General features: G+C 46.2%; 3 protein-coding genes and 1 long non-coding RNA gene across 8 annotated transcripts; 1 reads left to right on the forward strand and 3 right to left on the reverse strand.

Moving 5' to 3' along the window:
- Positions 1-10: 10 nt before the first annotated feature.
- LOC147204277 (uncharacterized) lies at positions 11-6,126 on the reverse strand. Its single transcript, XM_086113347.1, has 11 exons — positions 5,983-6,126; positions 5,831-5,903; positions 5,406-5,463; positions 4,220-4,330; positions 3,245-3,376; positions 2,565-2,685; positions 2,275-2,315; positions 2,074-2,193; positions 1,941-1,963; positions 1,071-1,134; positions 11-997 (listed from the first exon to the last, which is right to left on the reverse strand). The coding sequence occupies exons 2-11, from the start codon at positions 5,900-5,902 to the stop codon at positions 744-746; spliced, it is 996 nt and encodes a 331-aa protein (XP_085969473.1). The 5' UTR covers position 5,903; positions 5,983-6,126; the 3' UTR covers positions 11-743.
- On the forward strand, positions 4,257-6,568 carry LOC147204278 (uncharacterized). Its single transcript, XR_015101164.1, has 2 exons — positions 4,257-4,499; positions 6,056-6,568. It is a non-coding gene; the product is annotated as an uncharacterized LOC147204278 (long non-coding RNA).
- On the reverse strand, positions 6,020-16,454 carry LOC147204279 (non-homologous end joining factor IFFO1-like). 5 transcript variants are annotated; one of them, XM_086113345.1, is made up of 12 exons: positions 15,027-16,454; positions 12,600-12,660; positions 11,808-11,936; positions 11,112-11,252; positions 10,416-10,615; positions 10,219-10,345; positions 9,304-9,393; positions 8,672-8,802; positions 8,459-8,578; positions 6,894-6,941; positions 6,720-6,804; positions 6,020-6,164 (listed from the first exon to the last, which is right to left on the reverse strand). In XM_086113345.1, exons 1-9 carry the CDS (start codon positions 15,923-15,925, stop codon positions 8,479-8,481), a joined length of 1,878 nt encoding a protein of 625 aa, XP_085969471.1. In that variant the 5' UTR covers positions 15,926-16,454; the 3' UTR covers positions 6,020-6,164; positions 6,720-6,804; positions 6,894-6,941; positions 8,459-8,478. The 5 variants fall into 5 exon arrangements, with proteins under 5 accessions (XP_085969471.1, XP_085969470.1, XP_085969468.1 ...); XM_086113344.1 differs by having other exon boundaries at positions 6,083-6,164; positions 6,604-6,804; XM_086113342.1 differs by lacking the exon at positions 6,020-6,164 and having other exon boundaries at positions 6,525-6,804.
- A 1,087-nt stretch (positions 16,455-17,541) lies between these two features.
- gapdh (glyceraldehyde-3-phosphate dehydrogenase) lies at positions 17,542-22,266 on the reverse strand. Its single transcript, XM_086112724.1, has 12 exons — positions 22,152-22,266; positions 21,954-21,999; positions 20,651-20,750; positions 20,457-20,563; positions 20,242-20,332; positions 20,043-20,158; positions 19,876-19,957; positions 18,935-19,086; positions 18,780-18,858; positions 18,193-18,276; positions 18,017-18,114; positions 17,542-17,904 (listed from the first exon to the last, which is right to left on the reverse strand). The coding sequence occupies exons 2-12, from the start codon at positions 21,974-21,976 to the stop codon at positions 17,835-17,837; spliced, it is 1,002 nt and encodes a 333-aa protein (XP_085968850.1). The 5' UTR covers positions 21,977-21,999; positions 22,152-22,266; the 3' UTR covers positions 17,542-17,834.
- Positions 22,267-23,289: the final 1,023 nt, after the last annotated feature.

Raw genomic sequence — 23,289 nt, forward strand, 5'->3', positions numbered from 1 at the left:
AATCCCTTCAAACGTTCAAGATCTTTATTGTACCGTGTCATGTTTATCACACGCATCTGTGAACTACTGTACGGCGAATACTTGTATCCACAATTTCAAATTATTACAATTAAGAAGCGAAGAATACACTGAACTTGCTTATTTTTCGACATGAAAAAAAAAAGTAGTTCTTTCGCTGGATCATGAAAATGTTATTTCTTTAGGTACATGTTCAACTCCGCAACAATATCAATCTTACAGTAAAACGCATATCGCATGTTTTATATGCATACCGATATCCATACAGTACCTTGTTTGAGCGTGAATAGCCAAAACGTGTCCAATTTGCAGCCTGTGGGGGGCGTGTGGCCCTTCTTCTCACATGTTCTCAAACACTCTCCAATCTAAAACGTTGCATGGCTGCCACCTAGTGGCCGCTGTGCGTGGCAACCTTGTTTCCCCGAGCTTGAAATTCACAGCGGGCCTTCCGCACCCAAGTGAGCACTCACCAATGCAAATGTATGACTTGGTGGTGGATCATTTCAAAATCATTTATCTTTCTCAATGTCACAGCAACTATTTGAAGAGGGGTGTGTAGACTTATTATTTTCATAATTTCTCTGAATTCTAAAGGGTGCACCATCAGACTCATTGCACCCTCCTATTCCTTCCTTCCTACCAGACAGCGGCCCTTGTCAGTGTTTGCTAAACTTCCAGAAGAAATGTCCCTCCTGCTCCAATGAGGCGTGCTCCATCCTTCACCTTCAGGCTTCTGCTTCCTCTTTGGACACGTGCCAGTCTTTGCCTTCCTCCTGAGAGGGCAAGAAGACCGCCTCGTCGCTCCTCTCCTCCTCAGAGAGGGGGACGCCAAGTGAGATTCGGTCGCCGCCTTCGGTCCCCTCGTTGTCGTCCTCCTCTTCCGTGGCCCGCCTGGCTTCCGTGACGGGTCCCACTTGGCCAGTAAACTGACTGAGCCAGCTGATGATGACCGTCCCCGCATTGTGGACGTGCACAGCACCTGCACAGACGTTCGGGAATGAAAGCATCTGAGTCCACCCGTGAGTGCGGAGATGGACAAAAGGGCTTCATACCCCAAGGGTCGATGGGTAAATGCTGAGTCGACTCCTTCGCCTTGCCTGCAGCATTTGGACCATCCTGGAGAGGAATCATCCATTTATAGGTAAAAAAAAAAAATCAAAATCAAAAAGCAAGGGCCACATTTTATGATTAAAAAAAAAAAATTGTTTCCTCACTGATGGTGGTGTTTCCCGACAGTTTGCGCTTGTATGGGTTCGCGTTTTGTGTATAGCATGCTTTTTGCGTATAAAATGTGATCTTAATTAATCAATGACAATACCGTTACCTTACAGAAGATATGTTGCTCTGTACAACCATGTTATGTAAACAAATAAATTTCAAGAAAATATTCATATTATGGATTGGAGTGGTTTTTAAATGTTTCCACACAAAATCCCACTTAAAACAAATTCAACAATGAAATAAAAACCTCAATAAATGTTTAAAAACAAATATTGCTTAAAGATGACAAAACAAATGCATTGTAAGTGAAAGCAACTGTACCACAAGAGAGTACGTCGGCTCCTACGTACCACACTTTGAGAATCACGGCTTTAACGTACGTCGCGTGTCGTTAAATACAAAAACATTTCGATAGGCAATGAACACCGAAAATGCCCCAAAAACTGACGACACCCCCGCAAAAGCTTTTTGAATTGCCCCCCGCGGATGCCACTAGAGGGCAGCAAATCACCGCAATTCATTTCAACATTGTTCCTCAGCACCGCGATGTGACGAGACGGCGCCAAAGCAATTCTCCTCTCGTCTGCAATGCTGTCTTTGGCCTGGACACACGCGCGCGCGCACACGCACACACACACACACGCACACACACACACACACACACACACATACACACGAGTCCTGTTGTGCACATTCCTCACCTTGTTCCGTAACCTCACCACGGCTGCAAGACACAAATCACACACACTTGTTAGCAGACGTGCCTAAGTTCTGAAATCAATCAATCAATCAATCAATCAATCACATTTCACTGGTAAGGATTTGGCATCGTACCTCGCTTCAAGCAGGTTTCCTCTCCTGAGCGACAGATGCAGAGCAGGACCACGAGGACAGCGGTTACCATGACAACCATGGGGACGGTGACGGACAGCAGCCCAAGGCCTGCACTCGCCTCTGTTAAAAAGGACACCTTCAGTGAGCCAGGTGCAAAGTGTTGTATCATTCACACATAAAATAAAAAAAACGCTGACTCGCCTTTGTCCGTGCGTGAGCCGTTTCTCGGCTCAACGTGGCATCTGTATGATCGAGACACAGTCATTTTTCACTTATGATCATAAAACTGTTCTGCAAAAGCATTAGCATCCGTGGCTGTTCATGAGCGAACGGAGGCCGTTTGTTTTTTTTTTACCTCACCTCCGTTAACCACTGACAAACGTTTCTGTTCCCTGTGCTCAGGCCAAAGCTTGGGTTAACATAAAACTAGTGCTTTGGCCCACGAGATAGTTAGAAAGCTTCTGAATGGGATTATTTTATGTGGGACTTACTCGGGAAATGAACACAATCTGGCGGAGCGGCTGCTGTCTCCTGAAGAAGAGGAGGAAGAGGAGGGAGTCTGTTCATCTTCGTCCGGTGCTGCTGTTGTTTTTGTCGTCGCCGTCGATGTTGCTGAGACAGAACGTAATTAATAAAAACAAAGGGAGTCACGAACCGTGTAAATATTTTGCATGCATCTAGCGGTAAGGGACATATACCGTATTTTCTGTACTCAAGTAATTGCAAACTTCTACAGAAGTGGCGATCATACTATCGTAACATGTCATGATTTCATAGATGAAAAGGAGCCTTGCTGAAAATTATTTCCTAACAATCTTTTTGTCAAGTGAATGGCCGAACTAAAACATTGTGCAAGTCGTCAGAACATAAACATGCCCGAAACAAAATTTTGTGGTGTGACCACATGACGAGCGAGAAGCTTCTGGAAAGTCTTCACATGAGGTAAGATCATGCAGAGAGAGACTCCACGCGGCGCTGCTGTTTTGGTTCGCCATAGAGTTCAAATTGGTCATTTATGGTGGGGCGCAACCAAACTGCATCACACTGAGATTTGTTTCTAAAATGTTGCTTTCTGGTACCTTGTTGAGCCAAATGACTTTACCATTCGCAGAAGACGAATTTCTGACACGCACCACAACGTCAACCGTCGGACTACTCGGCATCTTCTTACCCGTTGTGGTTGCGACACAGTTTTTGCAGTTGTCGGTAAAAGCGACCACAGCGGTGCAGCGGAAGCCAACCTGGCATGCGCACTTGAGGTTCGACGTGCTGCTGCAGCTGGCGAGCACCCTCTGATTGAATTCTGAGAAGAAGAAGAGGCATGAAAAAGTTCATTTGATGGGCTTCCATCGCAGCGGGGAAACCATGAGTGCAAGTGCGCCTACTGGCCACAACATTAGGTACACCTGTGCAATAGAATAAGATCCCACCCAAGAGCAAAAAAAAGAAAAAAAACCCCCACATACATTCAGTGAAATTGTCTATAGCCGTGAGAACGTTTAAAGACTTTCAGTAGTGTATGTAAACAAATCTTGTTTTAGTAGTGTGCTAATAATCTTTCAAATGCGTGTGACATTTCAGTAGTGTTTGAGATTTTTCTTTTTTCAAACGCGAGTGAAATTTTCAGTCGTGTGAGTCTTTCAGCAGTGTATGTGAGAGAATTTAATGTGTTGAGAAATCCTTTTTTTTTTTTTTGAGCAGTGTGATCAAATAATCTTTTTGTAGTATGTGTGATAGTGTTTCGGGTGTGTACGTGAGAGAATCATTTCTCATTGTGGGTGACCCAAAAAAAATGTGTAGAGGATGTGAAAGCATTTCAGTCGTGCATGTTAACAATTTTCAGTCAGGTTTGCATGCAAATACTTTTTTCAGGAGTGTGCGAGAGCTTTTCAGTAATGCATGTGAGTATTTTTTCAGTAGTATGTGTGAGCGAATAACTATCAGGAAAGTGAGTGTTTCAGTGGTGTTGGAGACCATTTCAGCCATGTGTGTGTGTGTGCGTGCGCGCGCGCGCGTGTGGACGTGTGAGATGCCAGAGGAGACATTTTGCATTTCACTAATTAAAGAAAAAATTAGCAAAGTGGCGCTTGCATTGTCAAGTGTAGCTAATGTTGTGACCACCGAAGGCGTTCACAAGGCCGCCTACCAGGCCTGCAGTCGCCGTAGCAACGGTGGCAGCGGTCTTCACAGTTCCAATCGGTGGTGTAGCTCCCGACGGGACACGGAGCGCAGCCCTCGCGAGATTTCCGGTACTGACCTGACGGGAACAGACACACGAAAGCAACTCAACGCGCGCGAGGTGTCAAGTGCGCGGCGGCTTCCGGGCTTGGTGACGTCGAAGCAAGATGCGGTCACGGGCCGGCGCAGCTGCTTTATTTGTCAGCATCGAGACCGACGCGGGGAGGGCGTGGGAAAAGACGAGAAATGTGAGTGATGCGGCGATACTCCTTTCCATCCAGTTACCGTCTCATTGATTAGAAGAGGCCGTGAGTCAAAGCATTGCGAGGAAAAGGTAGAGAAAGGCAAGATGCGATCTTTGTTGTTGTTCGCCTTCGTCGGCACCGTCGTTGGACTGGATGAGGCAATCCCACAAAAGATCGAAGATGATCGAAATCGTTCCCAATGAATAATAAACACAGTTTACAAGATTAATCAGATCACCCGTGTGACACGCGGAGATCGATATAATGATTACGTGTAGTTGTGATCGTATTAACACTTTTTTAAAAGCGACATCGTGTTCAAAAAAAAACAAAAAACAAGTTGTAAGTACTTTAAAAGAAGTTCTTCCATCGCAGACGAGCTCTGGTAAAGCGACGTCGTTACGTATTTCGGTCAAGACGGCGCATGCGCAGGCCCAACGAAGCTTGGCTATTTTGATTGAACTGTTCACGGGCGAATCCAAATACAATTCCATTCCGATTCGGCGTTTCTTCTGATTGAGGTTTGAATACGGAGCATCCATTCCGATTGGAATGCAATTGCTCCGGCATGTCGTGCCGGCGAGGCCCTCTCAACTGGCCTCAACACTCTGAAGCAGTCGGCTCCATTTGACCGTTTCAATGACATTTGTTCCTGGAAAAACTAGGTTGTAAATACAAAAAGAAATGAAAAACAGTATGTGCAGTGGCAACTGAGTTTGCCTTCTTGTGCCAAGTGATCTTTGTTACCACATGGCCTTTCTGCACTCCAGTAGGGCAATTCTGGCATAGCGGTCGGACAACCAACTCACTAACGACTCGTGAGCATTTGCTGCTACGAGTAGAATCAACATATTTTGCAACAACAGCAACATGAGAAAGATTTTGCCCCAAAAAGTTCTTTTTCCTCACCTGCAGGGCACATCTTGCACTCTTTGCCACGTTGGGCGGACGAGTGGTTCCTCTCCGTCTGTAAGTTTGCAAGTTTGCATTGGTGAGCAAGAATGTATTCACCCAAAACCAAATAAAATCGATTGAGGAAATAAATTGGTTACAATAACAGCGAACACCCATGGGGGGGGGGGGGGGCACTTCTCAAAGACTCTCCAAAACTTCCACTAACAACCCAGGCTAAACTTGACTCCTCCGTGACACGCAAAAGCCCGTCATCTCTCTGTAGACAAATAACCCATCGACATACCTCCGTGACCCCAATTACCACTTTGCTAATAGCCAAGGCTTTTGCAACATCTGGTGGCGGTCGCCTACTTGGCGTGGAACCAAAGTTGCCCCCCCGTCAGCGACATTTTTTTTGGGCAAGCAGGAAGTGAACTTACCAGCGGCAAGGTGAGCAGCAGCTGCGCAGGTGCCAAGAGCGCAACCGCCAAACATTTCACTTTCAGGCCCATCCTGTGAGGCGACGATCGAAAAGCAATCGGCAAAAGTCAAACAGAAACGTCTTTTCATCAGATTGCAGCGTTTCTTTTACCTTCTGCCGCGCCGCTGCCGCGATTCTCCGGAAGCCCCTTTGCTCAGCGTCTTCACTTTCTGTTACTTTTCAGAGCGCCTGCCCCCGCCCATCGCCGGCGTCACTCTTTCCTCCCCAGCTGACGTCTCGTCCGCCCACTGAGCCTTCGCACGCAGGAGCGCCACCTCGAACGCTTTAGCGTACTTCAAAAAACATGTCAGGTTTTGCTCAAACGGAAACTTGACAGGTTGACTTACAGAATAGGATGCATAGCATGAAACTTTGGTTGTGAACTTTTTTTTGTTATGCCTCTCCCACATACTTATTAAAACAAACTATTGAAAGCAATCTGTAGGTATACCCCCCCCCCGCCCCCCAAGTATGTAATGTACTGCAAGTATAAAATGTAAAGAAAATACAGTACATATTGGAAGGTCTGTGAAAATGCATGTGCCTTTAAGAGGCGGGGCTTGGTGGAGTGGGATGACATTAGGGTGTCTGTGCGTGAGTGTCTTTAATAATAATAATAATAATAGATTTTATTTATAAGCGCCTTTCAAGACACCCAAGGACACTTTACAATAAATGTCAGCTATGGCTTACAGCAGCTTCTGTGTGGGTGTTTTGTTTACTAGTCAATACCCGGCTGACAAAGACTGCAGCTCTCCTTTCCCACATGCAAGGTCATTGCAGTAAGTAAGCTGTACTAGGGCTGGGCGAGTACTGATATCAGGTATCGGTATCGGGCCGATACCGACCACCGAAAATCAGACGGCAAGCAAGTGGTCGTCAGCAGGATTTGGCGCTGTATTGCGGCAGTTTGACCGATGAGGGAATCATCATCTGCGTAGGAAAGAAAGGTTTTGTTCCCATTGTTTTGGAATTATGTCAGATGAAATTTCATATCTTAAAAGTACTAGCGGTATGGATACCCTGTATCAGTGAGTACTCAAAGGGTGAATATCTGTATTGGTATCGGCCTGAAAACAAAAACAATCAGTTAAAAAAAAATGCAACAGAGTAATAAGCATGCGAATTACGATATCACAGAGGAACACTGTACACTTAAAAACTTAAAACTTAATTCTACCCAATTTAAAAAAAAAAAAAAACATCACACACAAAATTACAAATTCCAGCTCTGGTGCAGTTCATTCCACAAAAAAATGACACGCTCGAAACAAAAATGCTATGTTATGCTAAATTAAATATTTTTTCTTGATTTTTGAAAAGCACTTGGATTTATTTTGCAACAAATCCCAAAATAAATCACATAAAAGCAGTTTGAGTTGAATATACGAATCCATTTTTGATCATTCAACAAGCAAATGAGACAAGAATCCCACTCGGCATGTTGCTCAGATGCGTCGTTTATTCTTTCCTCTCTTGCTGGACATACAGATCATCTCGCAATTGTGCAAGGACGCCGATGTCATGTTTCAAGCTTATTAGATGTACCCGACTGACTCAAACGGAATTGAAAGAAACAACAACAACAAAAGTTTCAAGGCATCACACCCAATAGCCTTTTTTGTCCTCGCTGTGAATTCAAACCTGCGTTCTAGTAGCTCAGCTACTTCAAAAATTGTTGGGAATTTATTGCACTGGAAGAGAATTCTTTTCAAGACATGTCACAAGCGTCAACGGGCGATACCAATCGGCCCCTTGCCAGCCCGCTCGCGCTTCCCTTGATATTTGCCTCAGTCGACGTCTTTTGAAAGTATTTTGAGTTCCAACATTCTCGGTGCAGCCTCGAGGCCGCCGCACAGCAGGCACATGCGTACGCACGAAATTGGCAACGGAAACTGAACGTCCCGTACGCGGCGGCTCTGACTTAGCGGCTTTCCTAGTCAGTCAAACGGCGTCATGCAGCAGCACGATAATCCCGATCAGTCTTCTCGGTTGATGGCTTCACAGAGCAAATCTCGTTTTCTATTTACAGTGTTTCTTGGTTGCGGCTTTACAAAGCGATAGCGCTGACGGCTTCGTCGTTTCATTGCTTTGCTCGTTCCTTTCTATGCGCAAACTCAAAAGAGGAGGACTTTATTTACATCAAGCACGTCGGTGGGAGAAGGGGAGGGGGGGGGCGCACACTGAAAGCACACTTCATTCCCCAAATACCGAATGCGGCATCGCGCGGCTTTGCGGCCTGATAAAAGTTTCTGCGCAGAACCAAAGCGAGCTTCCAAGTCTGCGGCTGTAAGGCAGGAAAACGCCGACTCGTGACATCGGAACGTTGAGTGGGAAAGTGACCGTCATCCGCATGCTTGGTGCGAATCGTAACAGGAAATCATTTTACAGCGACTAGACTGCTACTAAATGCTCACGTTAACGGTCCATTTGTCAAGCTGGTGTAAGATGGCGACGTGGAAGATACATATTTGGACTGCGGTGATGACGACAATGATGTTTGTCGGGCCCACTGGGGCAGCGGGCGGGGGGGGGGGGGGGGGGGGGTGTTGGTGATGTGACGGCGCGCTAGTGTTTTGCAGATCACCTGACCGCAGCGGCCAAGTGTCAGGACCTCCCGGCGCCGGCCGAGGACGGCGGAGACGCCGAGCTTCTGTCGCTCTCTCGCTGGTCGCTGTCGTCGGAGGACGTCCGCGCCGCCGCGTTACTGCGGGAAACGGAGAAGGCAAAAAAAGTGCCAGACATCATGGTGACAAAGACTGCCATTGACGGCGACGGACGTGTCGGCGCGCGCGCATACTTGTCGCCGCTTTGCGTGATGAGTCTCCTGCAGGTCTCCATCTGGACGTCCAGGCCTCTCTTCATGGAGCACATCTCCATGTACTCGTGCAGGTGGCGGTTCATGTCGCTCTTTGCTGTCGCCAACTCCAGCTGGAGGGGAACAGTTGGGACTTTTAGTGTCCTTGTAAGACACGCACAGTGTTTACCGTTTTTCTCCTCGAAGCAACTCGCGATAGAACATAAATAGTACAGCAATACACGTAGACAGACAATATAATGATACTCACAGGAGGTCACTGCAGTTCACGTCACTAACAAGAAAAAAAGGATCTTTGCCGTGTTTAGCATTTAAGTACTACACTGCCCCCTAGTGGTAAAAGACGGCACAGCTGAAGGTCCAGCACAATGGCGCATGAAATAATGACGCAGTTTTAACATTGACTTTAATGAGGCTTTTCCTGTATTTGCTTCAGAAAAGAGATTTGAGATTTGAATAAAATAGAACACAGTAGCGTGCCGTTCTACTTATTAAAAAAACATTTTACATTTCAATTCCAGTATTTTATTCCTATATTGACAGACAGCGTCGGCGCCGATACCAATGCCAGTATCGGTTGGGAGTGGTAAAAAAATTCCGAGCAAATGTTTCACCTCAATCTGGTCAATGGTCTCCTGATATTCCTTCTCTCGGGACTTGAACAAGCACTCGGTGTCATTAATCACTTTTTCCAGACAGTCGTCCTGGTAGAAGGGGAAAAGAACAAAACCATTGAAATGTACATGTAAAATATCCTAAATAAAACAATTGATGCTTATTTTTATGGCGGTATCTATAATTAATTTAATTGGAATGGAGTAAGTCATTAAAATGTTTACAACAGTTTATTTTGACTTTTGTGTTTCGTGTAACTGTTTATTTTTTATAATAAAATAATAATTCAGGCTTTTTTTTAATAGTACAATTTATCATTCCACCCTTCGATTTTCTACACTTCTTAGTGCTGGAGCCTATCGACTGAAAACTGACATCAAAGTGCGCGCGGGCTCGTATTGCGAACGTCATGTGACCAAACCCAGAAAACAGGAAAGTTGTGACGTTTGCAACGCGAACTCGAGGGCACGTCGACGTCAAACGAAGTTGACAGCAGAAGACGGTACAGAACAAAATGGCCGCCCCGTGAGATGGATAGAAAACATGTGGATTCATCTGCTTAATCCTTACAGTCATAATCAGTAGAGATGAACAAGACAACACCGATACCAGTGAGCGGTATCAGGGCCGATATCGGACTCCATTAAGGTATCCGATAATTGTGGAGGCTGCCGATACCCGCCGCCGATACTGAAGGCAAAACCATCTGACATTGAGTAAATCATCCTGGGTGGTAGTTGGCACCATACTGCGGCGGTTTGAGACATCATCTGCGCCAAGAAGAGAGGTCTCTGCTCCCAATTTTCTGTCACCGTGTTGAATGAAAAGTACTTTCTTGACACTGCACCTATTTTTCGGTGGATTTTTTTAAACATAAAAGTGACATGCAACAATTTGTCAAAGATGTCGCCGACCTCTCCAGGCGGGTGGGCGGGGTCGGGAGGCAGAGTGCATCCTGGGAAATCCTCCCACAGCAGCAGCGTTTCCTCCGTCTCCTCCCAGGCCAGGCTGTCACAGTCGTCCTCAAACTCGCACTCGCGCCTGCAAGGCGAAGATTTACGTGGGAGACGTGAAATCCCGGGAGGGCTCCTGCGCGCCCGCGACCACTCACAGGTGGTTGAGCATCCTCTGCATCTCTTCGTTGATCTGATTGGCTGACGAGTTGCCGTGCTGCTGCTGCTGCCGCTCGTCCTCTTTGGCCGCGCCGGCGTCGCTTTCGGATGTGCCGATTGGTTCGTCGCCCTCGCTGCCGTTCACGGCTACGGGCGTTTGTTTGCGACGCAGGCTTAATGACGGCTGGTTGTTTGGAACCTGCGCACGTATTTTGGGGTTAAAAAGGAAAGGACAAAAGAGTGACTGTGGACATTTTCAAAAGTGGGGAGTAAAAGTAAAAAGTCATCAGAAGGCAAAGTACGGATACGGGAAATATAGGGCTGGACGACTCCTGGAAATTTAAATTGTGATTTCGATTTTTGGCCTCTGTTGGTCTCATACAGTATGTTATAATAATAATTTTTTAAAAACTGATTTATTTGTACAACGGTGCGGAATATTTACAAGTTCCCGACATTGTGAGAGTACTCTGAATGCACCACGTTGCTTGCGTATAAGGGCATGAGGCTACGATACAGTCGTTTGGAGTAGTTGAGTTTTCGTCCTCGAGTAAATACTCTAAAGTTTTGAAAGCGCGATTTCAAAAAAAGAATGGCCATTTCCATCATCGTCCATCCCCCGCTGCAAAAGTACGGACGACGCGTTCTGACCCGGCGGAGAACCCAATCTGAAAAAAAGGTGCACGAGAGTCCACCTGGTACATCTGGATGACGTCGTCGCAGTTCCTCTGCTGGGCGACGTCACAGAGGCGAGCCGTGATGTCGATCCTGCGGCAGATGTCCATGTCCACTTTCATGGCTTTCTCCTGAATCTTGGTGTCCAGATCGGACAGATTCTACAGGAGCGTCCGCCACAGGGAGAAATATATTTGTTTATATTACAGCATATGTCCCCAAAATAAAATAACATCGAAAGACATTTTTCAAGTAAAATCATTTTGAATTAAATTACATGCCGTAAATAAGACTAATGCATGTTTGTTTCATAAAACCAGTAACATTTTCAGAGACGAGGTTTCGCTTTTTGGCCCTTTGATATTTGTGAGGAAATGTCAAACACTTTTTGAGAAGTTGTGTACCTTGGAGGAAAATAATCTCTTGGAGAATAAACTCGCTTCATTTCCCGTCCTTGATTTATTGCGCTAACCTTTGTTTTGATATTCCTGACTTTTACTTTGTATGCAGCTGTGGTGGTGCTCTAAACTTGGATAGCAACGTATCGCAGTCGCTTGTCTCTTTTTTTTTTTTTTTTTTTTTAAATTAATAGGGCAAAAAGAATCAAAACAGCCGTGGCATTGGATTCTATTCTCATGCGCGGGTGCGGCTTATGAGAACACGATTTCAATTTACGAAGGCGACATTTGGAATGACGTCGGCGGCGCCGCGCTCACGTTGCTCATGAGGCCTTTGAAGAGAACCAGCTCGGCCTTCAACTGCTGAACTCGGAGGGCCAGCTCGTCCTGGCAGCCTTCGCTCTCTTGCAGGTCCTGCGCAAACACACACACACACACACACACACACAAAACCCCCAAAAAACAATCGTGAAGCATCAAAACATAAGCGAGCGCACACGGACGACCTCACTGCGCACACGCAGTCGTTTACATTGCGCAAGCAGTGGTCAGGGGGCACGATAAAAGCCTTCTGCGGCAGTGAACCACATGAAAACATTGTAAATAGGAAGGGCATCATCGACCACAAGGAGCTCGGTAATTGGTCTGTTGGTGGTGTCCTTGTCTTTTAACAGCGCCCCCTGTTGGCTCATCCATGCGTGGGCGCAAGATGCTGACGAGCTGAGGTGAACACATCAATTTAGATCAGGGGCGTCAAACTCATTTTTGGTCGCGGGAGTCACTTCGGAGTTACGTCTTCCCTCGGAGGGCCGTTGAAACCGCAAACGTTTTCAATCGTCGCCTCGCATTGTTATTTCGACACAACAAATGATTGGATTACTCGTTTTGAAATGAGTCAACTGAAATAGTTTCTTCAATTATAGTTCAAGTGAGTGAAAAACAGAATAACAAAGTGATTGCAAAATCTCATTTACATTTCGGTGCACATTTTAGCAAGCATCCGGGAAGTTGACGTGTTTGATTTACTTTTGCGGGCCACATAAAATGACGTGGCGGGCCGGATCTGGCCCCCGGGCCTTGAGTTTGGCACGAAACATGCCAAATAATTACCTCTTGCAAGTCGGCAATCTTCTGCTGCAGGTCTGTCCTCATTGTGTATTCTTCTTCCCATCTAGGAGTCAAACAGATGCAAGAGGTGAAGTACGGCAAGTCAATTCAAAATGTCTCACTCGTTCTTTGGCCTTTGTGCCAAATAAACAAAGCAGTTCAAGTTCTGGCATACCTATTTATTTATTTATTGGGAACCAATCAGATTTTAGATTCAAAAACGTGAGTGCGAAAAGTGATGTCAGCATTTTTCAGGCCTCTGATTTGACAAGCTAACTTGTCTTTCGAAATGCAATATTTGATATATTTCACACTCGATGGCTCGGAAATCAACAAGGAATGAAAATTGAAATTTTGATGGGCTTCTGCCACATCAAACTCACAAAGTCTTAATGGAGTCATTGGGAGAGTAAAAGGCCTTCCCCAAAATGTATCTTAAGTGAAGAATTGAGTGAGAAACCAAAGCTCATAAATTGCTGGTTTGATGAAAAATTTAAAAAGGGCCCCGACATGATGCTGAAAATCATCCTATAAAACTTTCAATACATTTAAAAGGCCCCAAGCTCCCCGCCTGTGTGTGAACGTGGCTCCCTTCTGCAGTCTGCCGCATCATCTCATTAAGCATTTTCAAACGCTGCAACACGCACAGATCTCTCCACGTGCTCCTGCATCTCAGTCCACAAAACGGGAGACGTTACGCTCCGAGAATGCGGAGAGGAGCGCGCACCCTTGAGCGAGGCGGGACGCCAAAGTACCCCACCCCGCCTTCCGGCAGTGCGTGGTGCATTGCAGATAGGCGAGGAGTGAGCGAGGGCGGAGGAGAGGTGGGACTGGCAGTCGGGGTTGGGGGGGCTGGGGGAGGGGGGGGGGTCACTATGTGCGGTTACAAGAGTTTGTAAGATTAAAAAAAAGACAAGCATGTGTGACCGAGCTATTACGTAAGCACCGTCAAATAATATTTGGTCAACAAAATGTCCCTTTCTGGTGTGAAGGTGAGCGGTAACCGAAGGCGACTGGCGCCGAAGCCCGCGTTGAAGTCCCTGGGGAGGGGGAGAAGGCTCAACACGAGCGGGTTATTTGAAGCTGGGCATGTATGAGGTCATTCCCCCTTTTAGGACGCTCATCGTACTCAACAGGGAAAATGTCTCCAAACTACTTGGATGACGATTCCCCCAAATCATTGATTGCACATGTTGGATGACTATTGCGGCATTTGGGAAAACTGGAAAGAAGGAAAGATCCCATAAACCAGATTTTAAAGCATTTCAATCAAAAAGTAAACAAAAAAAAACCCCATACAAACACAATTACCATCTCATCATATCCATTCATAATTATGCCTCAAGATGTGATTTATAAAATGAACCGAACACCGTCGTGTTCAACGTAGAACATTGAAAAAATCCTGAGCAAAAAGGAGTCGTAACTTAAAAATACGTTTTCGTTCATCTTCTTTCGAATTGGTACAGTGGAAAACAATAGTGTGCCGCCATCTAGTGACTGACAGTGGGGTGACACCCAAAATCAACTCCAGGCAATAACAAATTTGAATTCCAAAACCGTACTACACCCCAAAAAACAAAAGCGTAAACAAACTGAACATTAAAAAAAAGAAAAAGAAGGCTTGTTCTAATAACGACTTAAAACTAACCTAATGCAAAAAAATAAATACCGTCACAAAAAAATCCCAAACGACTCTAAACCGGCTGCCCACAGAATGCGCCGATGGGAACATCTGACGGATCGAAACGTGATTGACCTTCGTCTGTATATTTAGAAGCCGACTTGTTTATGTTGTGCGTATTTTCCTAGCAACAGCACCTGCCCTTGTGTGAAGTATCGGACTGGGTGGGATTTATGCTGACTCAGCGAGAGGCAGCTGAGCTGCACCTGCTCGGAAACAGCATTATGAAAAACAAAACAAACATGCAAAAAAAAAAAACTGCTTGGAAGTAGTACAGAGCAACAAAGTGGGACCTCGATATACTTCGCCAAATTTCCGCAGCATCCCCACCATTGACGAATAATTTCGAATGGGTGGCAAAAAGTCTTTGGCGAGGCAATAAACCATACATGTGTATCATGCAGAAAAACGTCCCGTCCATTCCTACTTCACGATTTTCGACAGTAGCCTACAATACCGTACATTGAGATTGTTTTTTTTTCATGCCATCAAACAAATGTTGTTTCTGGGATTGCTGGAACAGATTAATGGTATGTCAATTGATTTCAATGGAGAAAGTTGATTTGCATTACGAGCAGTTATGAGCAGATTTTTTTTTTCCAAATTACAGCCTTTGTGATTTGAAAATTGCATTCTATTACATCGTGGTGTCGATTTGAATCAGATTACTTCCTCATCCCAAATTACAAGCACAGTAAGGGAACAATTAAACTCTTGAGTTAAGGTACTATTATAATTTCATTTACCTGCGCTTATATTCATCCCTCTCACGTTTGACTTTAGCCAGGACGTTGTAGAGCGCTCTGATCTCGGGGGTGATGGTGTCGATCTGGACACCGACTCCATCTGGATGCACCCAGGACACCCCCGGGCTGGTCAGACGCTCCGAGCCGTACCTGCGAACGGGATTGTAGGACCAGATGGTGCCCGGTAGGAAGCGAGGAGCCGTGGTCACCGAGCGTCCGCTGGTTCTGGACACGGGCGAGTCGGTGGATGGGGACGCTTGGCTGATGGTGATGGCCGGGTTGCAAGCGGCGTCGGTTCGGGTAGAAGCCGCGCTGTCGGGAGACAGGCAGGACAAGCTTGTGGGCCTTCTGGCTGAGTTGTTGGTGTTGTGGAATGAGAGCGAGCCGGGTCTGAGCGGGATGGCCCCCACGAAACCCGTCTGCACGCCGGCCTCTCGCGTGTGCGGCCTGCAACCGTTGTTGGCCTCCCCCGCCTGCTGCAGCTGCTTCTCCAAAACCTTGTTCCTGCGCTCCAGCTCGTGCACCTTGGCCAGGAAGCACCTGAATCTCAGGTTGAGGGTTTTGAGCACGCTGATGTTGGAGCCCAAGTCGTTGCGCAGAGCCATGGCGGCGGGAGGATGGTGCGCCGTGGGACGGTGGTGCTGATGCTGATAGTGGTGCAGGTAAGGCGAGCTCTGGGAGGCGAACTCGGGTCCCGGATACTCGGGACCGGGGAGCTCACCCAGCAGCAAAGACGCCGGGTCCGGAGATCCGAACACAGCGTCCGGTCGGAGGCCCGAGGGGGAATCTGGGTGACCAGAGGCCTGATTCGGCTGCGGATGTTGTTGGAGATGAGCCGGGGCCCCCAACAATGGATTCATGCTATGGTACGGGAAACTAAAGCGCTGCAGATCTGGCATGAACACGAGCGGGATACGGCTCTCTTCAAGCAGAACAATGTGAATAAAACCACCGATAAAAATAAAGAACCGAGGCACTGAGATACGCAGCGTTTACCTTCTTATATAACTGTCTCGGAATTAAATTTATCCTCGCAGATTAGAAGCGTTTCACGTCGAGGAAACTGCTGCTGCTGTCGCCTCAACTCGGTGACACACGGTCCCAAAAAAAAAGCAGCAAAAATGTTCCCCAATTGACCAACACGAAAACGGCGACGCGGTGGAGGATTTGTCCCTTAAAAGGCGAATACAGGCAGATGGATGAAGGAGAAATCTGATAAGAGCGAGTCCCTCCGAGTTGTGGCAAACAAAATGTGACCGCAGGACAAGTGCAGCTGATACAAGCTTTACCGTAATGACAAAAGAACACGAGCAGCACGTCCGTGTAACTCTCTTGAACGCACCCAATTGCGCCACTACAACCAAAATGTGAAAGATGACTGATCTCTTGATCAGGACTTGCGTGGAAATTCTGAATAAACATGTAGCCGAACTGAAACGACAAAGAGGAGAAATGATTGAAGGTCTATTTACATGTGGTACTACGTCAGGTAATGCGGATGTTGTGAAAGTCTCCTAGAGGCTGTGAATGGTATTGGGTGACGTCACAACAATCCGATTGATGCACGTTTGGAGATGCATGAACGCTTCCCAAAGTTAATTTTGCTTTATCTATCTATCTATCTATCTATCTAGATGGATAGATAGACAGATAGATAGATATTGGTTTCGGCGGATCATGGAGTCAATTAGATTTTTAATTACAGTATGAACTATTGTAGAGCAAACCCCGGCTCCAGCATGAGTTCTGGTTTTCACTCGTTTGCTGATTTTTTAACGCAGTATATAACCTCCCTTTTATTTGAATTCCACTTTCCACCACAAGATAGCGGTACACCACGATGTTTGACACAGGTGCTTGCAGGTGAAATAAGAGCGAAAACGAGAAGAATTCCACGATCAGCCTGCTTTTCTTCGGATTATTGAATGTACGACTTAATTTTGCTCCATGTACAGCACTTTGTATACAGCAGTGGTTGTTTTAAAGTGCTCTGTAAATACAGTTGAGTTAATCCTGTTTTTATGTCTACAGAAGGCAGTGGCTGTAGGTTCATTTTATAATGCGCATCTTTGGCCGTGACTGATTATCTAATGCAAGAAAAGATTGTTTGGAAAAAAAGAGCACTGTACGGTATTTTTGTCTTATTCGTTGCCCTTGCTCCCTCTCACTATATTTGAAAAAATACTTTAAATGCTATCACACAATGCATACGGAGTATTTATTAAGGGAATTTCTATATCATGGATTTCACTTCTTGTGTGGGTACTAACATAACCCTCATGATGGAGTTTGGGGTGTGGGGGGGGTTACTATATTTGTGTTTTGGATGTGTGCCTCTAAGGGGCGTGGCCTAGTGAGGACCTTGACAGCGTTTTTGCATGAGAGTTTCCCATTCAATGGCCGACTATGCATCGGTGACTATATCTCTAACATGCCAATATCTGATTGTCAAGGCATATAACTTTTGTATTTTGTGTCACTGGAGTTGAGCACAAATGCCACAAGAGGCCACGAGTCTCACAAAGAGGACTTTTTATTTCTCCGCCGACTGCATCGCTGCAGTACCACAGACACTCAACACCTTCAACTCCTCACGAGTGCAGAACAGGACATTTCAGAGAAGGAACTCTTGACAAATAATTCCTTTGTGATCTGTGATCTCTCTTCCCAGGCAGCGGGGTTAGTCTAGTAAACGCAACAAGGCAGAGCACCACGTGTACAGCGTTAAACCTTTTTTTTTTTTTGTTGCTGTACATGTAGAACTCTGATGTGGAGAATGTGGCAAAGTGCAGAGTCGCCCGACTGAGTTTACTCCTTGGAAGCCATGTGGGCCATCAGGTCGCACACGCGGTTGCTGTAGCCAAACTCGTTGTCGTACCTGTGAAGAGAAACAAAGTTGTCAGTCATTGAGAAACCATCAGAATACTTTCCTTTTTTTTTTTTTCTCTAAACAAGTATCTGTACTTGTCCATTCAAGATGGAAGACATACCAGGAAACCAGCTTGACAAAGTGGTCATTGAGGGCAATGCCAGCACCAGCGTCAAAGATGGAGGAGTGTGTGTCACCGTTGAAGTCTGTGGACACAACCTGCAATGGGAGATGTCACAATTATCGATTAAAAAAAAAAAAAGAAAGTGACTAAAATTGAGCACGACGCTCACATACCTGGTGGTCTGTGTAGCCCAGAAAGCCCTTCATGGGTCCATCAGCGGCAGCCTTCACCACCTTCTTGATGTCATCATACTTGGCCTGGAGAAAGCAGGTTACATGTAAGCCAAGTCAAGACGAAGCAGCATTGGAACAAAATGTCCAAGATTGGCTCTCTGCCCGATGACCGATTTTAACGTTCCCTATCAGACACGTTTAGCAATTGGAGATTTGATACGTTTCGGTGTAAGGCAGCGAGGGGCAATTGAATTGCTTCCAGCATGAACGTACGCACGTGTTCAAAAGGAATCGTGTTGTCACCAGATTGACTTTTGCACTACCGGGTCGATTTGAGACGAACTCTTTTCTGTTGTATACAACAACATTAGATTCCTGGCACGAAGCAGCAGCGGGCACACCAGCTTTGGAATAAGCTATTTTTTTGACCAAACGGGCTGCCCTCAAACTGGAAGCAACCAGGGAGATGGCAGAGTTTGGTGTAACACTTGGACTCGCCGTGTCTGTCCACAACACTCGCTGGTTGCGAATCAAATCAATTGAGCAAAGAAACGCACACCGTCCATCTATTTCCGGCTACTACTCACGGGTTTCTCCAGACGAACGGTGAGGTCCACCACGGACACGTTGGGGGTGGGCACACGGAAGGCCATGCCGGTCAACTTGCTGTCAAATAAACACAACGTGTCAACTCTTATCCAGAAACGGTAAGGTGGAATTTTTGTTGTTGTTGAAATTTTACCCGTTGAGCTCAGGGATGACCTTGCCGACGGCTTTGGCGGCACCGGTGGAAGCGGGGATGATGTTCTGGCTGGCGCCGCGGCCGTCCCTCCACAGCTTGCCCGAGGGGCCGTCCACGGTCTTCTGGGTGGCGGTGATGGCGTGAACTGTGCTCTGGCGGGCAGAGACGAGAACTTGGGTTAGGTTCAGCAACAGGTGGCATTTTCTGAAACGCCACAGCTACAAACGACAACGCATGGCAAAATGTGAATTGCGCACGCTTTTGGAAGTCAAACAAAAACAAAGCAAAGACATGCTTGAAATAATAGGCAGTGCTTCCCTATTATTATCGGTTACGCATTCCCCTTGGACGCGACTACAATAGTTTAATTTGTCTCGAATATTGTTCTAAATACACCTGAGCATAACATTGTAGTTTTACGAACATTAAAAGAAAACAAAAATGAAATATTGATCAACTTACAACGAATAACTATTCATATGTTTAGTCTGTCAGGGAAAACATTTGAAGTGCATAGATTTGCCCACAATTAAAAAAATAAAAATAAAAATAAATGCCACTGTGGATGTGCTATTACACCAAAAATAACAAAACTATTACATTAAAAAAAAAATTTTAATAAAATAAATAAATAAATGAGTGTCACTGCCACCTTCTGGAGTGGATGCGCTATTACACCAGGTCAGATGCAAAAAAAAAAAGAGTGCCAGTGCCACCTTCTGTAGTGGATGTGCTATTACACCAGGTCAGATGCAAAAAAACAAAAAAACAAATTTAGGGTCATATAGTTAGCTATCTCTCATTAAAACTTGACCAGCGCAATCAGCCTCTCCAGTGAGTACAATGTTTTTATCTTTCACTTTTTCATTGTGAAGCATTAAGTCCCCGATGAAGCACCCCGCCACCATGTTGTCAAAGTCGTCGCACGTTGGGATGCTCACCATCAAGCCCTCAATGATGCCAAAGTTGTCATTGATGACCTTGGCCAGGGGGGCCAGGCAGTTGGTCGTGCAGGAAGCGTTGCTGCCGAGACCAAACAGTCGAAGCATGAAAAATAGTCTTGCCAGTACAGAGAAGCGGCATTCGGGCACTACTCGCAGTTTCTCACCTGACAACCTTGAGGGATTTGTCGTACTTCTCATGGTTGACCCCCATGACAAACATGGGTGCGTCAGCACTGGGTGCGGAGATGATGACTCTCTTGGCGCCGCCCTTCAAGTGGCTCTGCGATGAACGTATGGGATGGACGGATTAGCCATTTTGTCATAAAAGCGCTACGGGAGCAGATGAGACCACGCCGTACGTACGGAGGCCTTCTCAATGGTGGTGAAGACACCGGTGGACTCCACCACGTATTCAGCACCAGCATCGCCCCATTTGATGTTGGCGGGGTCCCTCCTGCACAAGACACAAAGTTAGCACTTAAGAAGACAATTGATTCAATTTGTCCATCACACCACACATGCTACTGAAGACATTTTTTTAAAAAATCTCCTTTTTAAAAAGGCCGTTTTGGACTCACTCGTGGAACACGGAGATCTTGTGTCCGTCGATGACCAGCTTGTCACCCTCAGCCTTGACCTCGCCATGGAAGCGGCCATGGGTGGAGTCATACTTGAACATGTAGACCTAAAAGGGGGTCGGGGGGGGGGTGTTCTAAAATGATAAGTCCGACCAACCTGGACAGCAGTTCAAGCCCCGAAACCTAAAACTCACCATGTATTCCAGGTCGATGAAGGGGTCATTGATGGCCACAACCTCCACCTTCTTGGAGTGGAAAGCAGCACGCGTCACCAGACGACCAATGCGGCCGAATCTGACAAAGAAGACAAACACTTGAACATGTTAGTCTGGCCTTTAGGTGGCGACGCGAGCTGCACAATTAGAACAGGGGTGGGAAAACCTTTGCTTTCTCAAAATTTGGAGTACCAAAACTCAAAAGCACCATGAAATGGTCTACGATCTGATTTTGTTACTGTCCAGAAGGAGGTGCCACAGGGTTCTGTGTTGGGCCCCCTCTTATTTGTCATTGATAATCAATAATTTACGTCTAAATATGCCTGACGCAAAGGTGCGTTTCTATGCTGACATGGTGACACAATCCATCATTATTTATCGAAAGCTCCAGGTTTCACAAAGCGCTTTACAGAGCATTCAACACAAACCGACAATGACACACTCAAGGGCAGATTTATGTCATGATAATAGTGACTACTCTGGATAGACTATTTTTCAGGCTGTCGAATCTCTGCACCAATCATAAGTTGATTCTCTTGAGACTTGTTCTCAAAGCTGATAAAAAAATTTTTTTTTAAATCAAGCTGGTGTCGTATTCCAGCTGTCAAAAGTTGCCTCAAATGTTTGCCAAAGTGTTCACCCTCAAACAGACTCTTGGCCAAGACTTCCTTGTCAAAGAGTTTTTTTAATCGCAGCGAGATATTTCCCGGTTCAATGAAATAAAAATGGTACACAAACATGATAGGGGAGTCAAGTTTGGAGGGCAGGGACCGGCAAAGGAGTGCCGCAGTTTTTACGTGCAAGACCCTCAAATGAGGGTCCAAAGTCAAATGTGCCAGTTGGCGTGATGACGACAAGCTTCAGACAAGATCAACACTTGTTACTTTTTAACTGTGGAGTTCAAAATACACCTCAGCGGATGGGCGGATCGATGGCAAACATCCAAGTGAGCCAATGGAAGTTGGGGGTTTAAAAAAACAAAAAAACATCTGTATATATGTTCAACTGCTATCTGCTAAAGGTCAAAGTGCAGTTGTGACCGGGACGGCTGCATTTAATCAGTACTATTCTTACCCAACAGCGCACATCACACTGTGAGGCTTCCATACAAACATGGAAATCTGCAGTCATCCACATCGGCGGGGGGTGGGGGGAAAAGGGGGTAAAAATAGCTTGACATTTTCCCTTGAGTGTCCCTAAAGGCTCACTTGCGAAGGCAGCACAGATTACATTGCAACACATGTAAGATCCCCAATAAAAAAAAAAAAAAAAAAAAACTTACCCGTTGATACCGACTTTCACCATTTTGCCTGAGTTGAGCGAGTCCTCTACAGAGAATAAAGAACAACAATGGCATTAGTGAGCAGAACAACATTTTCGATCAATCAGCAGGTGCTTCCACTGCATGGTCCACTTGTAAGTACAAAACAAAAAACAAAAAAAGGGTGGGAGGGGGGTAATAAATGATGCTTTCCATTACCGTTTGTGAGATGCCTGAATCTGTCCTGCGACTCCAGGTGAGAGTGGGGGAGAGCAAAGTTGAAGTCGGCTTTTTATGGGGAAGTGGACTTTGAAGCCACACCCCCCACACTGCCCTTTTTTTTTTCTGAGGCACACCACACACCCCCTCCTGCCCTTCTGAATGTCAAGCTCAACCAGGGCACTATGCAGCTTGCAACAGGGCCTTTTTGCGGGAGCTCCAGGAGCCGCCACGATTGTGCACGCCGGCAACGCCCGCCGCGGTTTCGTTTACGCCTTAGGGTCCATCGCTGACCTTCTCAGTACATACACATTTACACACACGCGCAGGGGCGGGCGTATAAAGAGGCAGCAGACTGGGGATCGGATCTCTTCCTGCATTACAGTGACATTTCACATCCAAAGACCATGACCCCTCCACTTTACGCACTTATCTGGGGACGTGAACTTTTGTAATCGTATAGCAGGCGTATTGTCAGAAATGTAGGAAATGAACTCAAGTGTTAAATCCGTTTTGTTTTGTTTTTTTAGAATAAGCCAGTGAGCTACTCATGTGCCGCACCACGTTGCCGATGCCTTGGTGTAAACGCTTATTCAGCCCGCGGAAAGAAAAGGTCACATTACGCTCATCCATGTGTAAAAGTTCTTCCAATTTGAGTATATTGCAAAAGTGCCGCGAGGTTACACAGGGGGGGCCTCGCAACCCGAGTCTTGCCACATACTGTACAACGTGCAATATATTGACTTTTTTTTTTGTGTGCGTGTGAGCACACGCACTATCAGCTGTGTGTTTGCAGACGTGCCATTGTACAGCAGCGGCGGCGGCGGCGACGTGCACCCCGGTACAGCTGAAGAACCAAGAGCGTGGCCGCGTGCTCCACAGCTTAAGGTCAAAGAGGGGAAGTAAAGGGCAGGCTAAGATTAGACGGCGGCTGACTGCTTCACACTTGGGACGCTAGACTTTGGGACTACTCGCGAGAAGTTGTGCTCATAGTAGAGAAAGAAGCGGAAAGCGTTTTGAGGGCAATTTGTTTCAAAGAAAATCAGCCTACAGACGAGGGCTCACACACGCTCATGACAGCAAAAGATATGAAGAGGTGGCGTTCCCCTCTGCCAAGGAGGAAATGGCCTTGAAATGT

This window comes from Hippocampus guttulatus, chromosome 6, assembly GCF_054856545.1.
Source record: "Hippocampus guttulatus isolate MCC_2025c chromosome 6, RoL_Hgut_1.0, whole genome shotgun sequence".
Taxonomy (NCBI): Eukaryota; Metazoa; Chordata; class Actinopteri; order Syngnathiformes; family Syngnathidae; genus Hippocampus; species Hippocampus guttulatus.

Bases quoted from the DNA above. Each gene is read 5' to 3' on its own strand.
- LOC147204277 (XM_086113347.1), bottom strand. From the start codon at position 5,902: ATGGGCCTGAAAGTGAAATGTTTGGCGGTTGCGCTCTTGGCACCTGCG. The intron at 4,331-5,405 runs GTGAGGAAAAAG...TGTTCCCGTCAG, and splicing joins GTGCAAGATGTGCCCTGCAG to GTCAGTACCGGAAATCTCGC. The intron at 2,316-2,564 runs GTAAGTCCCACA...TCGATCATACAG, and splicing joins AGATTGTGTTCATTTCCCGA to ATGCCACGTTGAGCCGAGAA.
- LOC147204279 (XM_086113345.1), bottom strand. From the start codon at position 15,925: ATGCCAGATCTGCAGCGCTTTAGTTTCCCGTACCATAGCATGAATCCA. The intron at 11,937-12,599 runs GTAATTATTTGG...TTGGGGGTTTTG, and splicing joins AGATTGCCGACTTGCAAGAG to TGTGTGTGTGTGTGTGTGTG. The intron at 8,803-9,303 runs GTGAAACATTTG...GTTCCCCTCCAG, and splicing joins AGACCATTGACCAGATTGAG to CTGGAGTTGGCGACAGCAAA.
- gapdh (XM_086112724.1), bottom strand. From the start codon at position 21,976: ATGGTGAAAGTCGGTATCAACGG. The intron at 20,333-20,456 runs GTGAGTCCAAAA...TGTCTTGTGCAG, and splicing joins AAGATCTCCGTGTTCCACGA to GAGGGACCCCGCCAACATCA. The intron at 18,859-18,934 runs GTAAAATTTCAA...TTTATTTGACAG, and splicing joins GTCATCCCTGAGCTCAACGG to CAAGTTGACCGGCATGGCCT.